General features: G+C 46.9%; 1 protein-coding gene and 1 non-coding gene across 19 annotated transcripts in view; both read left to right on the top strand.

Moving 5' to 3' along the window:
- Ptprf (protein tyrosine phosphatase receptor type F) overlaps window positions 1–5,380 on the top strand; it is a 99,270-nt gene extending 93,890 nt beyond the window's left edge. For all 18 annotated transcript variants that reach the window (XM_045149903.1, XM_045149900.1, XM_045149902.1 and 15 more), the window contains 10 exons: window positions 24–199; window positions 827–946; window positions 1,164–1,318; window positions 1,397–1,682; window positions 1,780–1,958; window positions 2,161–2,287; window positions 2,517–2,642; window positions 2,904–3,058; window positions 3,160–3,295; window positions 3,727–5,380. In XM_045149903.1, coding sequence (XP_045005838.1) covers window positions 24–199; window positions 827–946; window positions 1,164–1,318; window positions 1,397–1,682; window positions 1,780–1,958; window positions 2,161–2,287; window positions 2,517–2,642; window positions 2,904–3,058; window positions 3,160–3,295; window positions 3,727–3,795 — 1,529 coding nt within the window. In that variant the 3' untranslated portion in view covers window positions 3,796–5,380. The remainder of the gene's footprint in view (window positions 1–23; window positions 200–826; window positions 947–1,163; window positions 1,319–1,396; window positions 1,683–1,779; window positions 1,959–2,160; window positions 2,288–2,516; window positions 2,643–2,903; window positions 3,059–3,159; window positions 3,296–3,726) is intronic.
- Window positions 5,381–16,964: 11,584 nt separating this feature from the next.
- On the top strand, window positions 16,965–17,097 carry LOC123461330. The gene has a single exon (XR_006637617.1). It is a non-coding gene; the product is annotated as a small nucleolar RNA SNORA33 (small nucleolar RNA).
- Window positions 17,098–18,064: the final 967 nt, after the last annotated feature.

Below are 18,064 nucleotides of genomic sequence, written 5' to 3'. Positions count from 1 at the left end.
CTACCTCCTTTTTCCATCTGTAGGTGTCCCGGGCAGTGACTACATCAATGCCAACTACATTGATGGCTACCGCAAGCAGAATGCCTACATTGCTACACAGGGCCCACTGCCTGAGACAATGGGTGATTTCTGGCGGATGGTGTGGGAACAGCGCACGGCCACAGTGGTCATGATGACCCGGCTAGAGGAGAAATCCCGGGTGAGACCTGGGCAGGGGGAATTTAGTCCTCCGTGACATTGGTTACCACTCTCTGTCCCTGTGGACTCCCCGGGGTTTTCCTGGAGTATTGTTTTCTTCCCCAGGTACTGGTATGCTACTGGGATGTAGTATGTTGCCCAGATGTTAATGTTTCAGCAGATGCTGTATTTTGGAGTGCTCGTATGTTCCCCAGTTACTGGCATGTTCCTGGGGTGTTCACGTGTTCCCAGATGCCATAAGGGATCCTAGGGCATTACCACATCTCCTAACTTAATTAGTGGAAAGAGCTGCTGTTTTCTGCTTTCGCACTGCAAAGCATTGACTGAAGCATAAAATTTACAGAGCTTGAAAATGGAGCATAAACATTATGGGTAAATTTGGCAGAAAATGTGCCTCATGCGATCTGGTCTTAAATAAATAATTTTCAGTTATGGCCTATATTCTACCAGCAAGGGGCAGGGGCAGTAACACAGCATGATGAAGCTTGGTGAGAGACAGTGAAAGTTCAGGGCTGGGCCTTTGTAGCCATACGAAGGTGGACCTTCCACCTTGCCTGTCTAAGCCTTTGGGTACCCTCCAGCATCACCTGCAACCCCCCCCCCCCACATTCTGCTTGTCATCCTGCAGGTGAAGTGTGATCAGTATTGGCCAGTTCGTGGCACTGAGACCTACGGCCTCATTCAGGTGACCCTGCTGGACACAGTGGAGCTGGCTACGTACACTGTGCGCACCTTTGCACTCCACAAGGTATGGCTTAAGTGGCCTGAGTGGTGGGCTGGGATATAGAGGCTAGCCCTAGGAGTCCGAGGTTCTAGCTTTGTGCAATGTACTTGAGGGCGCCTTGTGTGGCTTCTAAGTGCTATCCAAGAATGGTGGGTGGGTCTGGCCCCAAAGTAAATCATTTTTCCTGAGTCTGTGTCAGGCAGACCTCTAGTCACCTCTTCTCCCATGATTTGACTCCCAGAGTGGCTCCAGTGAGAAGCGTGAGCTACGTCAGTTCCAGTTCATGGCCTGGCCAGACCATGGGGTTCCTGAGTACCCAACTCCTATCCTGGCCTTCTTGAGGCGGGTCAAAGCCTGCAACCCGCTAGATGCAGGGCCCATGGTGGTACACTGCAGGTGAGAGGGTGTGAGGCCCCCAGAGGGGGTAGGGTGGGAGTTGGTGACATCTGCCCAAGCCAAGCCTTTGTCCGGCAGCGCTGGTGTGGGCCGCACGGGCTGCTTCATCGTTATTGACGCCATGTTGGAGCGAATGAAGCATGAAAAAACAGTGGACATCTATGGACATGTGACATGCATGCGGTCACAGAGGAACTACATGGTGCAGACAGAGGACCAATATGTGTTCATCCATGAGGCACTGCTGGAGGCTGCCACGTGCGGGCACACCGAAGTGCCCGCCCGTAATCTCTACGCCCACATCCAGAAGCTAGGCCAAGTACCTCCTGGGGAGAGTGTGACCGCCATGGAGCTTGAGTTCAAGGTGGGGCTTGGGTGGGTCTGTCTCCAGATTCCTGGAGTGGATCATGGGAAGGAACCCTTGCAAGAAGCCAAGCCTGACCAAACCCTCTTCTCAATAGTTGCTGGCCAGCTCCAAGGCCCACACATCCCGCTTCATTAGCGCCAACCTACCCTGCAACAAGTTCAAGAACCGCCTGGTGAACATTATGCCCTATGAACTCACCCGAGTGTGTCTGCAGCCAATCCGTGGTGTGGAGGGCTCCGACTACATCAATGCCAGCTTCCTGGATGGCTATAGGTTAGCCTGCTTTTTCATGTCCTACCATGCCCCTAAGGTGCCATGGCCTGCTCCTACTGGGAGGTGGGGGGACATAGAAGACCAGAGTAGGCTGGGTAGAAAAGTGAGGGGTTCCTGAAAGAGAGATGCTCTGAATAGGGCTCCAAGGGGATGGGGATGGGGCAACAGCACCTCCAGCATGTCCAGTCTTATGTCCATCCAGACAGCAGAAGGCCTACATAGCTACACAGGGGCCTCTAGCGGAGAGCACTGAAGACTTCTGGCGCATGCTGTGGGAGCACAATTCTACCATCATTGTCATGCTGACCAAGCTCCGGGAGATGGGCAGGGTGAGCCAGCCCCTTCCCCTGGGTCCCTATGGCCCCTGGGAGGAAGACAGACAGCTACCCTGGGAAAGATGTACCTCACTACTCTCTCCTTTCACACCCCAGCCTCCATCAGCATAGCCTCAGACCCTCCTTAACACACCTGAGGTGTCCCATCCCAGAGCCTCCGAAACCTGTCACTCTTTATCTAGCGGCCCCACCTGATCACGGGGGCCGGGTGCTCTGTCAACAGGAGAAGTGCCACCAGTACTGGCCCGCAGAACGCTCTGCTCGCTATCAGTACTTTGTTGTTGACCCAATGGCTGAATACAACATGCCTCAGTACATCCTGCGTGAATTCAAGGTCACGGATGCCCGGGTGAGTGCTGGCGGGAGAATGTACCTGTTTGTGCGCAAGTGTCCACCACGTTGCCTGAGCACGTGTGGGTCAGTCGGGAGCTGCTCAGCTGCTGCTTTAGCTCAAACTTAAGGAATCCAGGGAAGGAGTATAGGTTTCGAGCGTGACCCTATCTGCCTGGGTGGTCTTGTGGGTCCATTCCTGTGCTGTTTTGCTCCTAGTTCAGAGGAGCTGCACTATAAGGCACAAACTTTAACTCTGGCCCCTATCCACCTCCCTTAGGATGGACAGTCCAGAACAATCCGGCAGTTCCAGTTCACAGACTGGCCAGAGCAGGGTGTGCCCAAAACAGGTGAAGGCTTCATTGACTTCATTGGGCAGGTGCACAAGACAAAGGAGCAGTTTGGGCAGGATGGGCCCATCACAGTGCACTGCAGGTAGGGCTGTCCCCATGAAGGCCCAGGTTGGGGTAGTGCTGAAGGCCTGACGGGCCCCCTGTCAGGGGAACAGGACTCCTGACTAGCTGTTCTCCGAGCAGTGCTGGTGTGGGCCGCACCGGAGTATTCATCACTCTGAGCATCGTCCTAGAGCGCATGCGCTATGAGGGTGTGGTGGACATGTTCCAGACCGTGAAGACCCTGCGAACACAGCGTCCTGCAATGGTGCAGACAGAGGTAAGCAGGCCGGTATACAGGGCCAACAGCCTTCCTAGGCTGCAGCTACAGTTGCAGTCACCCGGCACATGTATTCATTCATGCTACAGACCTGTGACATTGCCTGTTCTGCCCAAGGTGCAGGGGAGAGAGTGAGCTGTGTTCACTCAGTAGCTCTGTCCTGAGCTCTCGTGCTCTTCTGCTTCTGGGTCAAGGTTGGACACATGGGATGTGTGCAGATAAATGTGGTTGGGATAGCAGAGGGTAGTCCGGCCTAGGAGAAGAAAGATGAGATGAGCCTTCAGAGGCCTCTCTTAGGCTTCTCTGGACAGCACCTGCTCTTGATAAGTACAGACCAATTCTGTGGCCACTGGCTGTAGCGTGAGTGACCCCAGCACTGTGGTAGAGATGCCAGTCAGTCGTGACACTGACCAGCTCCTCCATCCTGGCAGGACCAGTACCAGCTGTGCTACCGTGCGGCCCTGGAGTACCTCGGCAGCTTTGACCACTATGCAACGTAACTACTGCTCCCTTCTCCTCCGCTGCTCCCATCCAGGGGCTCCGGAGGGGACCCAGCTCCTCTGAGCCATACCGACCATCGTCCAGTCCTACACGGATGCTGTTGCCGGCAGAGCATAGCCCACTGGGATCACAGTGTTTCAGGAACATTGCTACACCAGTTTGAGAGCCCAGAACCCCTGGGCAAGTAGGTGGACTGGCAGGAAGGCTCTGTGGCCCCTCTGTCCACCAGGCCCACCCAGAGCCTGCTTCAAGCTCTCTGTTCAGCTCCGCGTTTCTCATGCTTCTCATGGGGTGGGGTTGGGGGCTAAGCCTCCTTTTTTATACATTAGGCGGGGTAGGCCGAGGGAGGGATTCTAGCCTCTTCCCTCTTGACTTTTCCTTTTGCAAACCCTTCACTGCACATTGGGCTGCTGTGGGGTAGGGATCATTTGTTTTCCTTTTTTAGTTCATAACTTCTACTGCTGAAGGACAAAACATGCCTTCCTCGTGTGGAGCTGGGGCCTGGCCTGAGAAAGTCAGCTGTGGCCCCGGAAGGCAGTGCTGCTTCAGCTGCACTTCCCGCCTTTCAGAAACGATCCTGTTCCAGCCAAATGCAGGGAAACACATTTGCTTTTTGTTTAAAGTTTATTTTTCCTTAAGAGCCTTTTTTTAGGCCGCACAGACAGTGGTGGGCGGGGAGGCGATAGGAAACACACATCCCCAGTGTCTATTCCAGTGTGTGTTTTAACATTCACAGCCTACAACCAGAGACGTGTCTTGGAGGAGCCTGGCAGGGCATTCCTCGTCACCATCGTGTTTGCAAAGGTTTAAAAATTAAAAAAAACCCACAAAAATACAATTAAGAAAAAAATAGAAAAAAAGACAGTCATACCCTGGCCTCTTCTTCAAATCCTGAAGGAGCAGGTAACGCCATGTGCCTGAGGCTCCGCAAGGGCCCAGAGAGTTTTGCTGTTGTCCCTATCCTACCAGTGTGGCTGGTGTTTGTAGGCAATGGGGTCTGGCCACCTCAGAAAATGAATGGCACAGGTCAGGGCCTGTACCATGCCCCACACACCTCAGGGCCAAGCGGGGGCGTGGCTGGTCCTTCAGGTCCAGGCCAGTGGGCCTGGTAGCACATATCTGTCCTCAGCAGGGGCCAGATGATTTCTCTCCCTGGTTTGCAGCTGTTTTAAAATCCCTTGAGAACCACTCCTTCAAGTTGCCCTCCTAAACCAATGTGGCAAGACTACTGGACTTCTCTCCATGGTACTATACTCAATCTTCTTATCTTGGCTTGCTGAGGGGCAGGGAGAGGGCCTCTTCCTCTGGGCAGCGCTATCTAGATAGGTAAGTGGGGGCGGGGAAGGGTGCATAGCCGTTTTAGCCAAGGGACTTGACGCCGATGTCCCCAGCTCTAGCTAGGCTAAGTCAAGATCAACAATCCAGGGTTGGTAATGTTGGATGGAACATTCATTTTTACCTTGTGGATGCTAGTGCTGTAGAGTTCACTGTGGTACACAGTCTGTTTTCTATTTGTTAAGAAAAACTACAGCATCGTTGCATAATTCTTGATGGTAATAAATTTGAATAACCAGATTTCTTATACACCGGCTCTCTTGTCTCAGCTCTTTCTGAGTCTACAGTGTGACCTGTAAATTGGCAGTAGGTCGGGGTCTAGAGCTTTCCTGATTCTGAGAGGAGAGTGGAGCCTTCCTGAGTACCTGTGGCAGGGCAGGTTCCTGGTGTGACTGACTGCATCAGCCCTGAAGACAGAGGCCCCAGGCGCTAGGCTCTGAGCCCACAGTGGGGAGCACCCTCTGTTCCTGGGATGCTGTGGGTTGCTATGCCAAGGATAATACCCACACCCCGCCTAGAGAAGCCATATGCCTTCTCTCTGATCACCTCATCCCTCTCCTCCCATGGATTCAAATAGGGTACCTGCAGCATCAGAAACTGACCATATGGGAGTTGGTTATTGCGGACTCTTGTAATTCTTGCATTGTGGATATTGGGTGTCAAAAACAGTATGGCCGCCGGGCGTGGTGGCACACGCCTTTAATCCCAGCACTCGGGAGGCAGAGGTAGGAGGATCACCGTGAGTTCAAGGCCACCCTGAGACTACAGTGTTAATTCCAGGTCAGCCTGGACCAGAGTGAGACCCTACCTCGAAAAACCAAAAAAAAAAAAAAAAAAACAAAAAACAGTATGGCCATCTGGGGATATGGAGATGGAAACCCAGAATAGTGAGAAAAGAAATACCTAAGTCGCCACACAGGAAAGTTGGAACAGCCACCAGACATCATGGGGCTACACCTGGCTCCAGGTAAGGCTTCCTGAAGAAGGAAGCATACGTGGATTTGGTGTTTCATATGTTTCTTAAAGTGACCAGGAGTTGTAAAAGGTGAGAAAAGCAGTTCCATTGGAGGTGATAACCTGTGCAAAGCCTTGGAAGTGCAAAGCACACCAAGTATGATGCTCTGGGCCTACAGTGTGATGGGTAGCGGAACGCCGAATCAGGAAGCAGGCTACGTGGAGTTGGGCCATGGAGTGTGAAGGGAATTGTAGGTGCGCCCAGCAGGTAAGGTGACTCTGTTACACCTGGGAGCCCTCAGCCTTACTCCAGTATCAGCAGCTGTCTCTTGGAGTGGAGTAACAATCCTGGATGGAAACGGGTCCCTTCCTGATATCCCTAGCACCAAGTCTAGTGCCTGCTCTATTAAGAGAAAGAACACCACCACTGTGTGATTTGAATAATGATTTTGAATACTTACATACTAAATGAAAGACTGAACCATGAAGCATTTTCAAATGAGGGGTGAGTACCAGGTTTCTCTAGAGAAATACCCCAGGCAGGCTCAGCCCCAAGTGCTTTATGGACTGATCTGTAACCCTCAGTGCCATCATTGATTCCACTCCCCACAGATGAGGAAATCCTTCACACAAGGATTCAAGCATCCTGTATCCGAGATCACAGGCAAGCGAGCACCAGAGCTGGGGCCCTTACCCACTGCTGACTGAAAGTCCTTTTTCCAGCACTCCCTCCCCTGCCCTTTTACTGTCGTTGTTGTTGTTTTCCTAGGTAGGGTCTCACTGTAGCCCAGGCTGACCTAGAATTCACTCTGTAGTCTCAGGGTGGCTTCGAACTCACAGCAATCCTCCTACCTCTGCCTCCCAAGTGCTGGGATTAAAGACGTGTGCCACCACTCCTGGCTTTTATTTTTTTTTTAAGGCAGGGTTTCAGTGAAGCCCAGGTTGACCTGGAACACACTCTGTAGCTCTAGGCTGGCCTTGAACTCCCTGTGATTTCATTACCTTTGCCTCACCCCCTAAGTGCTGGCATTAAAGGCAGGTGCCACTGGGTGTGGTGACGCACACCTTTAATCCCAGCACTCAGGAGGCAGAGGTAGGAGGCAGAGGTAGGAGGATTGCCATGAGTTCGAGACCACCCTGAGACTCCATAGTGAATTACAGATCAGCCTGGGCTAGAGTGAGACCCTACCTGGAAAAAAAAGAAAAGAGAAGGCAGGTGCCACCACTCTTAGCACTCCACTGCTTCGATCTGTCTCAGGAGCCTGCCTCCCCTTCAGCCTGGTTGTGTGTGTGTTTTATTTATTTTATTTTTATTTATTTTTTTCAAGGTAGGATCCTACTCTAATCCAGGCTGACCTGAAATTCACTATGTAGTCTCAGGGTGGCCTTGAACTCATGGCGATCCTCCTATCTCTGCCTCTGGAGTGCTGGAATTAAAGGTGTGCGCCACCATGCCTGGCTGTTTGTTTAGGCAAGGACTCTACTCTAGCCTAGCCTGACCTATAGTTCATTTAGCAGCCCACGCTGCTCTTGAACTCATGGAAGTCTCTTTTATCCTCTTGAGTGCTGGGATTACAGGTGTCAGCCACCATGCCTGACTCCAAGCCACTCTCTCTTGTGCAGTGTGCTTGTCCCTCCCCACCCCCCACAACTCTGCCTTAGTCAGCCCTTCTCAACATAGCAGTCTGAATGGTCCTTTACAGTAACGGTGACTGAAGAGAGACTGCCAAGCCCTCAAGGCCACCCTTAAGCCTCATGGTTCCCCAGGCATTCAGATCGACTCTGCAGCATAATCTTTCTCCCCACTTTATGCTGTTCCCTAACCAAAACAGTATGGGCTTTTCGTTTTTGCAGTGCTGGGAATTGAACTGGGGCCTTGCACATGCTAGGTAAGCTCTCTACCCTAGCCCCAAACCAGTTCTTCATAGTTCTCTGCCTCTCACCATGTTTAGAGCCAGGCCGGCCTCCTTCCTTTCTTCCTTCCTTCCTTCCTTCCTTCCTTCCTTCCTTCCTTCCTTCCTTCCTTCCTTCCTTTCCTTCCTTCCTTTCTATTTTTGGTTTTTTGAGGTAGAGTCTCACTCTAGTTTAGGCTGATCTAGAATTTGCTATATAGTTCTCAGGGTGGCCTCGAACTTTTTGCGATCCTCCTACCTCTGCTTTCCCAGTGCTGGGATTAAAGGTGTGTGCCACCACACCTGGCTAGAGCCAGGCCTTTCTGTAAACTAGGGCTTAAAAAAAAAAAACAAAAAACTTTATTGATAGCTTCCTTACATATAGACAATATACCATGATCATAGGCATTTTTGTTTTGTTTTCCCCACACAAGCTATTTTGGAACATTTCCCCCACCTCTATACCTAGATAACTCATTTTTTAAGTCTCAGCTAACAGTATTTCCTTCAGAAGCCATCTGTAAACCATCCTAAATGACATTAGATGGCCTGCTATACCAGTTACTTGAAGTATATTATTTTATGTCATTCCCACAATAGTGTATGAAGTAGGTTCTATTATGGCTACTTTCATTCTTAGGAAATGATATCCCATCCATTCTTTCCACAAATAGCTAATAAGAACTTGCCAGGTGGCAGTTCCATTCTAGGGGCCTGGAGTAGACACATCAGTCACCAGAGCAGATTATTGCCTTGGAACATGTATTTGCTACCATTAGGAGACACATAACACAGGAAAACTAGTGAAGAAATGTGTTTGTGGTTTACTGGTGATAACTGGGGAGGGGTGTAAAGAAAGATCAGACACTCTTCATTGAAAACATGGTATATTAACCACTTGGCCATTGCTGTGACCCAAGTGCCTGACAGAAACAACTTAAGAGAGGAAGGACTTAATGACAGTGCATGGTTCCAGAGGGCCCGTCCATCATGGCCGAGAAGCACAGTTAGTTCATGATCAGCCAGGAAGCAGGGAAGGAATGCCCCTGGCTCTCTCCCTCCTCTTACAGTGAAGATGTTAAGGTTGAGTAAAGGAAGGGTGGGGGAGGGTTAATCAAAATCTAAGAGGGTAATGAATAAATCATATGAAAATCTACTTTTTTGGACAATGGCACACCCAGAAGCCATAAATTGTTACTAGAAAATTTTCAGTGCCAGGGATGGGATACTGTGGCAGTCAGGTTCACATTGCTGGCAGAAATCACCCAACCAAGAGCAGCTTTTAGGGAAAAAAGGGCTTATTTTGGCTTGCAGGCTCAAGGGGACGCTCCATGATGGCAGGAGAAAATGATGGCATGAGCAGAGGGTGGACATCACCTCCTGGCCAACATCAGGTGGACAACAGCAACAGGAGAATGTGCCAAACTCTGGCAAGGGAGACACTGGCTATAATACCCATAAGCCCACCCCCAACAATCCACTGCCCCCAGGAGGCATTAATTCCCAAATCTCCATCAGCTGGGAACATAGCATTCAGAACACCTAAGTTTATGGGGGACACCTGAATCAAACCACCACATTCCTCCTCTGGCCCCCGTAAACATAACCATACATGATAGAAAATGTAATGCATTCAGTCCAACTTTAATAGTCTCCAGGGCTGAGCCAGATGTGGTGGTACATACCTTTCATCCCAGGGGAGATAGGATCGCCAGTGAGTTCAAGGTCAGCCTGAGCTGGAGTGAGACCCCTACCTTGAAAAAAAAAAAAAAAAAAGTGTCCCCAGGGCTGGAGAGATGGCTTAGTGGTTAAAGTGTTTGCCTGCAAAGGAAGAAGACCCAGGTTCAACTCCCCAAGACCCATGTAAGTTAGATGCACAAGGGGTCGCCATGCATCTGAAGTTCATTTGCAATGGCTGGAGGCCCTAGTGCTCCTATTCTCTCTACCTGCTTATTTCTGTATATATATCTCTAAAATAAATAAATATAAAATATTTTTTAAAGTCCTCATGGTTTTTGTCAATCCTAATAATGTTTGAACATCCTCTTAATCCAAGGTCATTTAATTGAGCCATAATATCAACCCCCCCCAAAAAAAAAAAAACATAATGGCATAGAATAAGCACACTGCAAAAGATGGCATTGGGCAAAGCAAAGAACTAGCCAACACAAGATTTAAACAGGGCAAACATCAAACTCTGTAGCTCCAAGTCCAACAACTCTAGCCAGTGACAAGTCTCCAAGTACGATAATTCTAACCAGCAACAAGTCTCTGGAATTCCAATTCTGTCACTCCAGCTAGGCTACTCACAGTCCTGGAAAACTTCATCGGGGGCCAGCAGCTCCTTGGCAGCCATCTCGTGGTCCTGGAATCTCCACTGGGTCTCCATTGTAATCCATGGTTCATCCTCATGGTCCCATGGGGTCTCCATGCAGGAATCCAGCAAACCTGCCCATGTCCATTTCCAAAACACAAGACCATGTTGCTAACTCAATGACCCTCTCTTTCCTGCATTTCTTACACTCCATAATACCAGGTAGGGTCCCAATTTGTTAATATAGGGGGGAATAAAGCAGACTTTGAAGAACAGGACACTCCTTAAGCACTCAGGCTCCTTCAAAGAGTCTACATTTGCCAGGTGTAGTGGTGCATGCCTTTAATCAGCACCCGGAAGTCAGTGGTAGGAGGATCACAGTTTGAGGCCACCCTGAGATTACATAGTGAATTCCAGGTCCTCCTGAGCTAGATTGAAACTCTCCTTAAAAAAAAAAAAAAAAAAAAAAGTCTACATTCTTTTTGTTGCCCCAATGCAAGTCTGGTGGCCCAATCTCAGTTAATGTAATCTCTCAATTGCAGCTGAACAGGCAGCAGTTTTGGCCTGAAGACTTCTTTCTGTGTCATATACCTCTACACACACCAGTCCATTTCTATGCACTGCAACCCTGCACAAGTTCTCAGGACATGGGTGTAACAGCAAGTCTCCCAGAAACTGCTTCTAGCACAGTCAAAGCGAAGCGTTTTCTCACCCTCATAAATCAGACCTCAAACCTTTCAACTCTGACCAGAATAGTCCATCAAGCTGTACTTACAGCACTGCAAGGCATCTCTTAGGCCAAGGTTTCAAATCCTTCCACATTCCTCTTGAAAATCAGCTCCAAAAGGCCACACAGTCAGGTGTCTAGCAGCAATCCCACTCATTGGCACCACTTTACTGTTGCAGTCAGGTTCACATTGCTGGCAGAAATCACCCAAACAAGAGCAGCTTTTGAGGGGAAAAGGGTTTATTTTGGCTTACAGATTCGAGGGAAAGCTCCATGATGGCAGGGGAAAATGATGGCAGGAGCAGAGAGTGGACATCACCCTCTGGCCAACGTAAGGTGGACAATAGCAACAGGAGAGTGTGTCAAACACTGGCAAGAGGACACTGGCTATAATAACCATAAGCCCGCCCCCAACAATACATGGCCTCCAGCAGGCATTAATTCCCAAATCTCCATCAGCTGGGACCCTAACATGCAGAACACCTAAGATTATGGGGGACACTGAATCAAACCAACATAGATATCTTCCAGTGAGTTTTAGCCAGGGAGGTCCCTGATGCTCCCAAAACATTACAGACCACTGCTGAGTCTCATGGTTTCCCACCAGAAATAGATGACAAGACCTTATTGCTGAAGACTCTATGTGCTTGGAATGCAAGATCACTGACAAATCTTGGTGGAGCTGAGCTGGAAACCACCTCTGTGTAGACCAGCTGATAGAAAGCTGAAAGAAGCTATGCTGCATGCAGCTCCATGGGAGAGAGAGAAATCACCAGTGGAGATGCTCAACAGTGGACACTGCAAGCCTTAAATTTGGACAGCCAGGCCAAATGAGCCAACATGTGCAATAGTGGCATGTCTCCTATGGGGGAATCCAACTGCTCTGTAATTGGATCGGAGGCCCACTCCATGGGAGGGAATACATACCTGATACTGAAAACATATGATGGGGAAAGTCATGGGCCTAGGGATGTAATGCCTGCTGCTGTCTGACTAAATGTATATATTATGCTCACCAAACTGCGCGGTAAGCACGTCTCTTAATTTACTACCCATATATTAATGCTAATCTCACTTCTGGTTAGAGATGCTTCTCTTTCAGATGTCAGTGACCTTGGGTTGACTCAAAAGGCTGAGTCACAGTGCTGAGAAGTGACAGGAGTGCTCAGCACTGAAATATCTCCATCACACCTTCCAAGACTCAGGGTCCATTGTGGAAGAAGTGGCAGAAGGAATGTAAGAGCCAAAGGAAGGGTAGGACTTCTTACAATGCACTCTTCCAGACACAAAATGGCCAGGATATTCATGACCTCACAGTGTCTGACACTACCTACACAAGACCATGATAATAGGAGGAAAAGATGATGACATCAAAACAAAAGAAAGACTGATTGAGAAGAGGAGGGGATATGATGGAGGAGAGCTGTGAAGGGGAAAGTGAGGAGGGAGGAAATTACCATGGTTTATTGTCTATAATTATGGAAGTTGTCAATAAAGAGTTAATTTAAAAAAAGATTTTCGAGCTGGGTGTGGTGGTGCATGCCTTTAATCCCAGCATTCTGAAGGCAGAGGTAGGAGGATTGCCATGACTCTGAGACTACACAGTAAATTCCAGGTCAAGATCTGACCTCCAAAAACCAAAAGAAAAAAAAAAAAAATTTTAAACATTCCAAAACCCAACATGAGGGCCTGGAGAAATGGCTTAGCAGTTAAAGCACTTGCCTGCAAAGCCTAAGGACCAAGGTTTGATTACCCAGGACCCACATAAGCCAGATGCACATTGTGATGCATGCATTGGAGTTCATTTGCAGTGGCTAGAGGCCTTGGTGCACCCATTCTCTCTCTCCTTCTGTCCCTCTGTATATAATAAATAAATAAAATGATGAAAAGTTTTTTTTAAAAAACCTGAGATAGGGCTGAAAAGATGGCTCAGCGGTTAAATGTTTGCCTGTGAAGCCTGAGGACCCCGGTTCGAGGTTCAATTCCCCCGGACCCACGTTAGTCAGATGCACAAGGGGGCGCACGCATCTGGAGTTTGTTTGCAGTGGCTAGAGGCCCTGGCGCACCCATTTTCTCTCTCTATCTGCCTCTTCCTCTCTCTGTTTGTTGCTCTCAAATAAACAAAAATTATTTTTAAAAAACCTGAGATAATGCATGCTAAGAATAAACAACCTTGGGTTTGGGGAGATGGCTTAGTGGTTAAGGTTCTTATCTACAAAGCCAAAGGACCCATGTTCGATTCCCCAGGACTCACGTTAGCCAGATATACAAGGTGGCGCATGCATCTGGAGTTCATTTGCAGTGGTGGCTAGAGGCCCTGGCGTGACCATTCTCTCTCTCTCTGTCACTCTCAAATAAATAAAAATAAACAACAAAAAAAATTTTTAAAGAAAAACAAATAAAATACTAGAATAAACAACCTTGAGGCCCTGCATTTGTCATGCCCTAGCACAGCTTTGTCCTGACCTGAGGTCAGATCCTGGGTAAAAACTCCTCTTGAAGCTGGGCATGGTGGCACATATCTTTAACCCCAGCACTCAGGAGGCAGAGGTAGGAGGATTGACGTGAGTTTGAGGATACCCTGAGACTACATAGTGAATTCTAGATCAGCCTGGGCTAAAGTGAGACTCTACTTCAAAAAAAAAAAAAAAAAAAAAAACTCTTGGAGCCCAGCATGGTGGCACACAGCTTTAATCCCAGCACTTGGGAGGCAGAGGTAAGAGGATAATCATGAGTTCAAGGCCAGCCTGGGACTAAAAAATGAGTTTCAGATCAGCCCGGACTGCCTTGAAAAAATAAAAAACAACAACAAAAAGTGTGCGCCACCACACCTGGCCAATTTACTCTTAAAATGTATTTTTATTTATTTGAGAGAAGGTATGGGCTCACCAGGGCCTCCTGCCATTGCAAATGAGCTCCTGACACATATGTCACTTTGTGCATCTGGTATTGTGTGGGTATGGGGGTGGGGAGGGTGATCAAATCTAGGCCATTAGGTTTTGCAAGAAAACACCTTTAACCACTGAGCCATCTCTCTATCCCCCAACTTATTTGTAAAACAAGATAGACCTGAGTGGGAAAGGAGCATACAGTGTTAAAGTCCCCATTCCACTCTTGCCAGCCCCTAGCTGCCCAGGGAGAGAAACAGAAGCTGTTCACAGTTTAATACATATTCTTAGCAATCTTTTTTCTTTCCTTTGTTTTTATTGTGTGTGTATGTTTTGCTGGGGATTAACCACAAGGCCATATCCGTGGGAAGGTGAGGCAAAAGGACTTTTACTGGTTTGAGACCAGCTTTGGCTACAGAAAGAACTATGTCTCAAACAAAACAAATAGTAATCAAATCATTTTTATGAGAGAAGTGGATGTGTCAATACCCTTTTATGGTACTGGGGACTTGAACCCATGGCTTTGCACATGCTAAACAAATATTCTGATACTGGACTCCAGCTCCAACCCATAGCCTGGAATGGAACAAATTAAAAAAGGTAAGCTTTCTGCTTTCTTCTCCAGTCCCATTTCATTCTCTGAAATTATTTCAGCTCTTCCAATGGCAGGTGTTATGTTGTTAAAGGACTAATATCTATTAATTCCTTGGCTATAAAATATGACAGATTTAGTGAATGTACTTGACCCCTCACCTCTGCCTCCTTTAATCTCCTGACATTGTAGGATATATTGCTATTTTTAATTCTTCTGAAACTCCATGACTAAACATAATATTTAAACTGCTTTTTTTTTTTCATTTTTAGTACTTTTTATTTTATTTTACTTTTTTTTTTTGGTTTTACGAGGTAGGGTCTCACTTTAGCTCAGGCTGACCTGGAATTCCCTATGCAGTCTCAGGGTGGCCTCGAACTCACAGTGATCCTCCAACTCTGCCTCCCAAGTGCTGGGATTAAAGGTGTGCGCCACCACGCCTAACTCATTTTTAGTATTTTCAAAGCAGAGTCTCACTGTAGCCCAGGCTGACCTGGAACTCACTCTGTAGTTCCAGGCTAACCGCAAATTCACAGTGATCCTCCGACCTAAAGGCATGTGCCACCATGCCCAGCCACAGCTACACACAATATCCTTTGATTACTCTCCATGGAGAGTGGTTCGCCTTCCTTCTCTAACTTCCTCCTCCTTGTTATTTTATACTATCAGTGTTTATAATCCTCTCTGCTCTGTTAATATAATTCAGATTTTCATTCTAACACTTGAAAGCCAATAAATAGCATAATAATGTTTATGACAAATCTTTCAAGCATTCTTTTCAAACACTTCCTCTTCTTGTTTATATCCCATTTCCCATTTATTCCTTCTGGATAGACTGACCACTGTTGGTAGTCTTGCTTGGATTACTTTTGCCTTCAATAGAGTGAATTTTTCTTTTTGTTTTGTTTTTGTTTTTGTTTTTTCGAGGTAGGGTCTCACTCTGGTCCAGGCTGATCTAGAATTAACTATGTAGTCTCAGGATGGCCTTGAACTCACAATGATCCTCCTACCTCTGCCTCCTGAGTGCTGGCACCACGCCTGGCTTTAGATGGGATATGTTTTATACTCAATGATAACTGTCTGCTCCAGGATTTTTTTTTTCAGTCTAGCCCAGGAATTCACCATGTAGTCTCAGGATAGCCTCAAACTCACTGCAATCCTACCTCTTCCTCTGAGTGCTGGGATTAAAGGCATGTGCCACCATGCCCGGCTCCAGGATTCTTTACAAACAGAATTTTCCACAGTAAGTTTTTTTTTTTTTTTTTTTTTTTGGTTTTTTTTTTGGGGGGTAGGGTCTCACTCTGGTCCAGGCTGACCTGGAATTAACTCTGTAGTCTCAGGGTGGCCTTGAACTCACGGTGATCCTCCTACCTCTGCCTCCAGAGTGCTGGGATTAAAGGCATGCGCCACCACACCCGGCTCCACAGTAAGTTTTAAAGACCTTATTTGTGTGGTAACCAACTCTATAATATCCATTTCTTGAAGGAGAATCCTAATGACATCAAACTACCTGATATTTGCCCCATGGCCTGCTTTGACTTTTTAAAAAGTATGTACTTTATTCAAGGCCAAATGAACCAACGGGTGCAATAGTAGCATGTCTGTCATGGTGGAAACCTACTTCCCTCTAATTGGACTGGAGGCCGGCTCCATGGGAGGGAATACATACCTGATACTGAAAACTTAAAACAGGGTTAGTCATGAGCCCTAAGGCTGTAATGTCTGCTGCTGTCTGGCAAAACGTATATACTATGTTCATCAAACTGTCCAGTAAGCACATCTCTTAATTTTCATAGCCTTATATTAATGCTACTTTCACTTTTGGTAGAGAATCTTCTCTTTTCAGGTGATCTTGGGATGACTCAGAAAGCATCAATGGTGCTGGAAAAAGTGACAGGAGTGCTCAGCACTGCAATATCTCAATCACACCTTCCAAGGCTCAGGGTCTATTGCAGAAGAGGTGGTGGAAAGAATGTAAGAGCCAAAGGAAGGGTAGGACTCCTTACAACATGCTCCCCCCAGACAAAAAAATGGGCTGCATATCCATGACCTCACAGTGCCTGACACTACCTACACAAGACCATCATAATAGGAGGCAAAGATCATGACATCAAAATAAAAGAGAGACTTATTGAGAGGGAGAGGGGATATGATGGAGAATGGAGTTTCAAAGGGGAAAGTGGAGGGAGGGAGGGCATTACCATGGGATATTGTTTACAATCATGGAAATGTTAATAAAAAATTAATTAATTAAAAAAATAAGGCAGTATATATATATATATTTGAAAAAATTTTAATTTAATTTTTCTCAATTTTTTAAATCTTATTTTATTTTATTTTTTTCTCAATTTTTTAAAAACATTTTCCATGATTATAAAAAATATCCCATGGTGATATATTTTATAATCATGGAAAATGTTAATAAAAATTAAAAAATAAAATTAAAAAAAAAAAGAATTTGTTCTGAAGCCAGCTAATTAATTGGTCTGCTTGTCTGAATGTGTTTCTGCAGAAATGTTGAGAGCTGGCAATAGTGATTCCATGTCACAAGCCTTAAGGACAGTTGAGGTCGTTAAGGTCCCTGAAAATGGCTACAATACCTTAATGTTGAAGCATTTTCATAAGACTTAATTTTAATGTAACTTGTTTTAAGTTTAATGAAAGCTAAGAATTAATAAATTGCATATTTTTTTGAAGAAAAAAATATATATATCCCATGGTAATACCCTCCCTCCCTCCACTTTCCCCTTTGAAACTCCATTCTCCATCATATCCCCTCCCCATCTCAATCAGTCTCTCTTTTATTTTGATGTCATGATCTTTCCCTTCTTTTATGATGGTCTTGTGTAGGTAGTGTCAGGCACTATGAGGTCATGGATATCGAGGCCATTTTTTGTCTGGAGGGAGCACGTTGTAAGGAGTCCTACCCTTCCTTTGGCTTTTACATTCTTTCCGCCACCTCTTCCACATTAGTCCCTGAGCCTTGGAAGGTGTGATCGAGATGTTACTCGGTACTCCAGTCACTTCTTACCAGCACCATGATACCTTCTGAGTCATCCCAAGTTTACTGCCATCTGAAAAGAGAAGATTCTCTACCCAAAGTGAGAGTAGCGTTAATATAAGGGTATAAATATTAGGAGAAGTGCTTACTGGGCAGTTTGATAAGCATACTATATACATTTTTCCAGACATCAGCAGATATTATGCCCCTAGGGCTCATGACTACCCCTGTTTTAAGTTTTCAGTATCAGGGATGTATTCCCTCCCTTGGAGCGGGCCTCCAGTCCAATTGGGAGGGCAGTTGGATTCCACCATGACATACGTGCCACTATTGCACCTGTTGGCTCATTTGGCTTGGCTGGCCAATTATAAGGCTTGCAGTGTCCACTGTTGAGTATCTTCACTGGTGGTATCTCTTTCTCCCATTGAACTGCATGTAAAATGGCTTCTTCCAGCTTTCTGTCAGCTGGTCTACATGGGAGAGGTTATGAGCTCAGTTCCAGCAGGATTTCTCAGTGGCCTTGCAGCCCAAGTATGTGGCGTCTTCAGCAATAGGATCTTACCAT

This window comes from Jaculus jaculus, chromosome 5 (assembly GCF_020740685.1).
Source record: "Jaculus jaculus isolate mJacJac1 chromosome 5, mJacJac1.mat.Y.cur, whole genome shotgun sequence".
Classification (NCBI taxonomy): domain Eukaryota; kingdom Metazoa; phylum Chordata; class Mammalia; order Rodentia; family Dipodidae; genus Jaculus; species Jaculus jaculus.
Note: the sequence above shows the minus strand (reverse complement) of the source record. Positions and strands in the feature narration are given on the sequence as shown.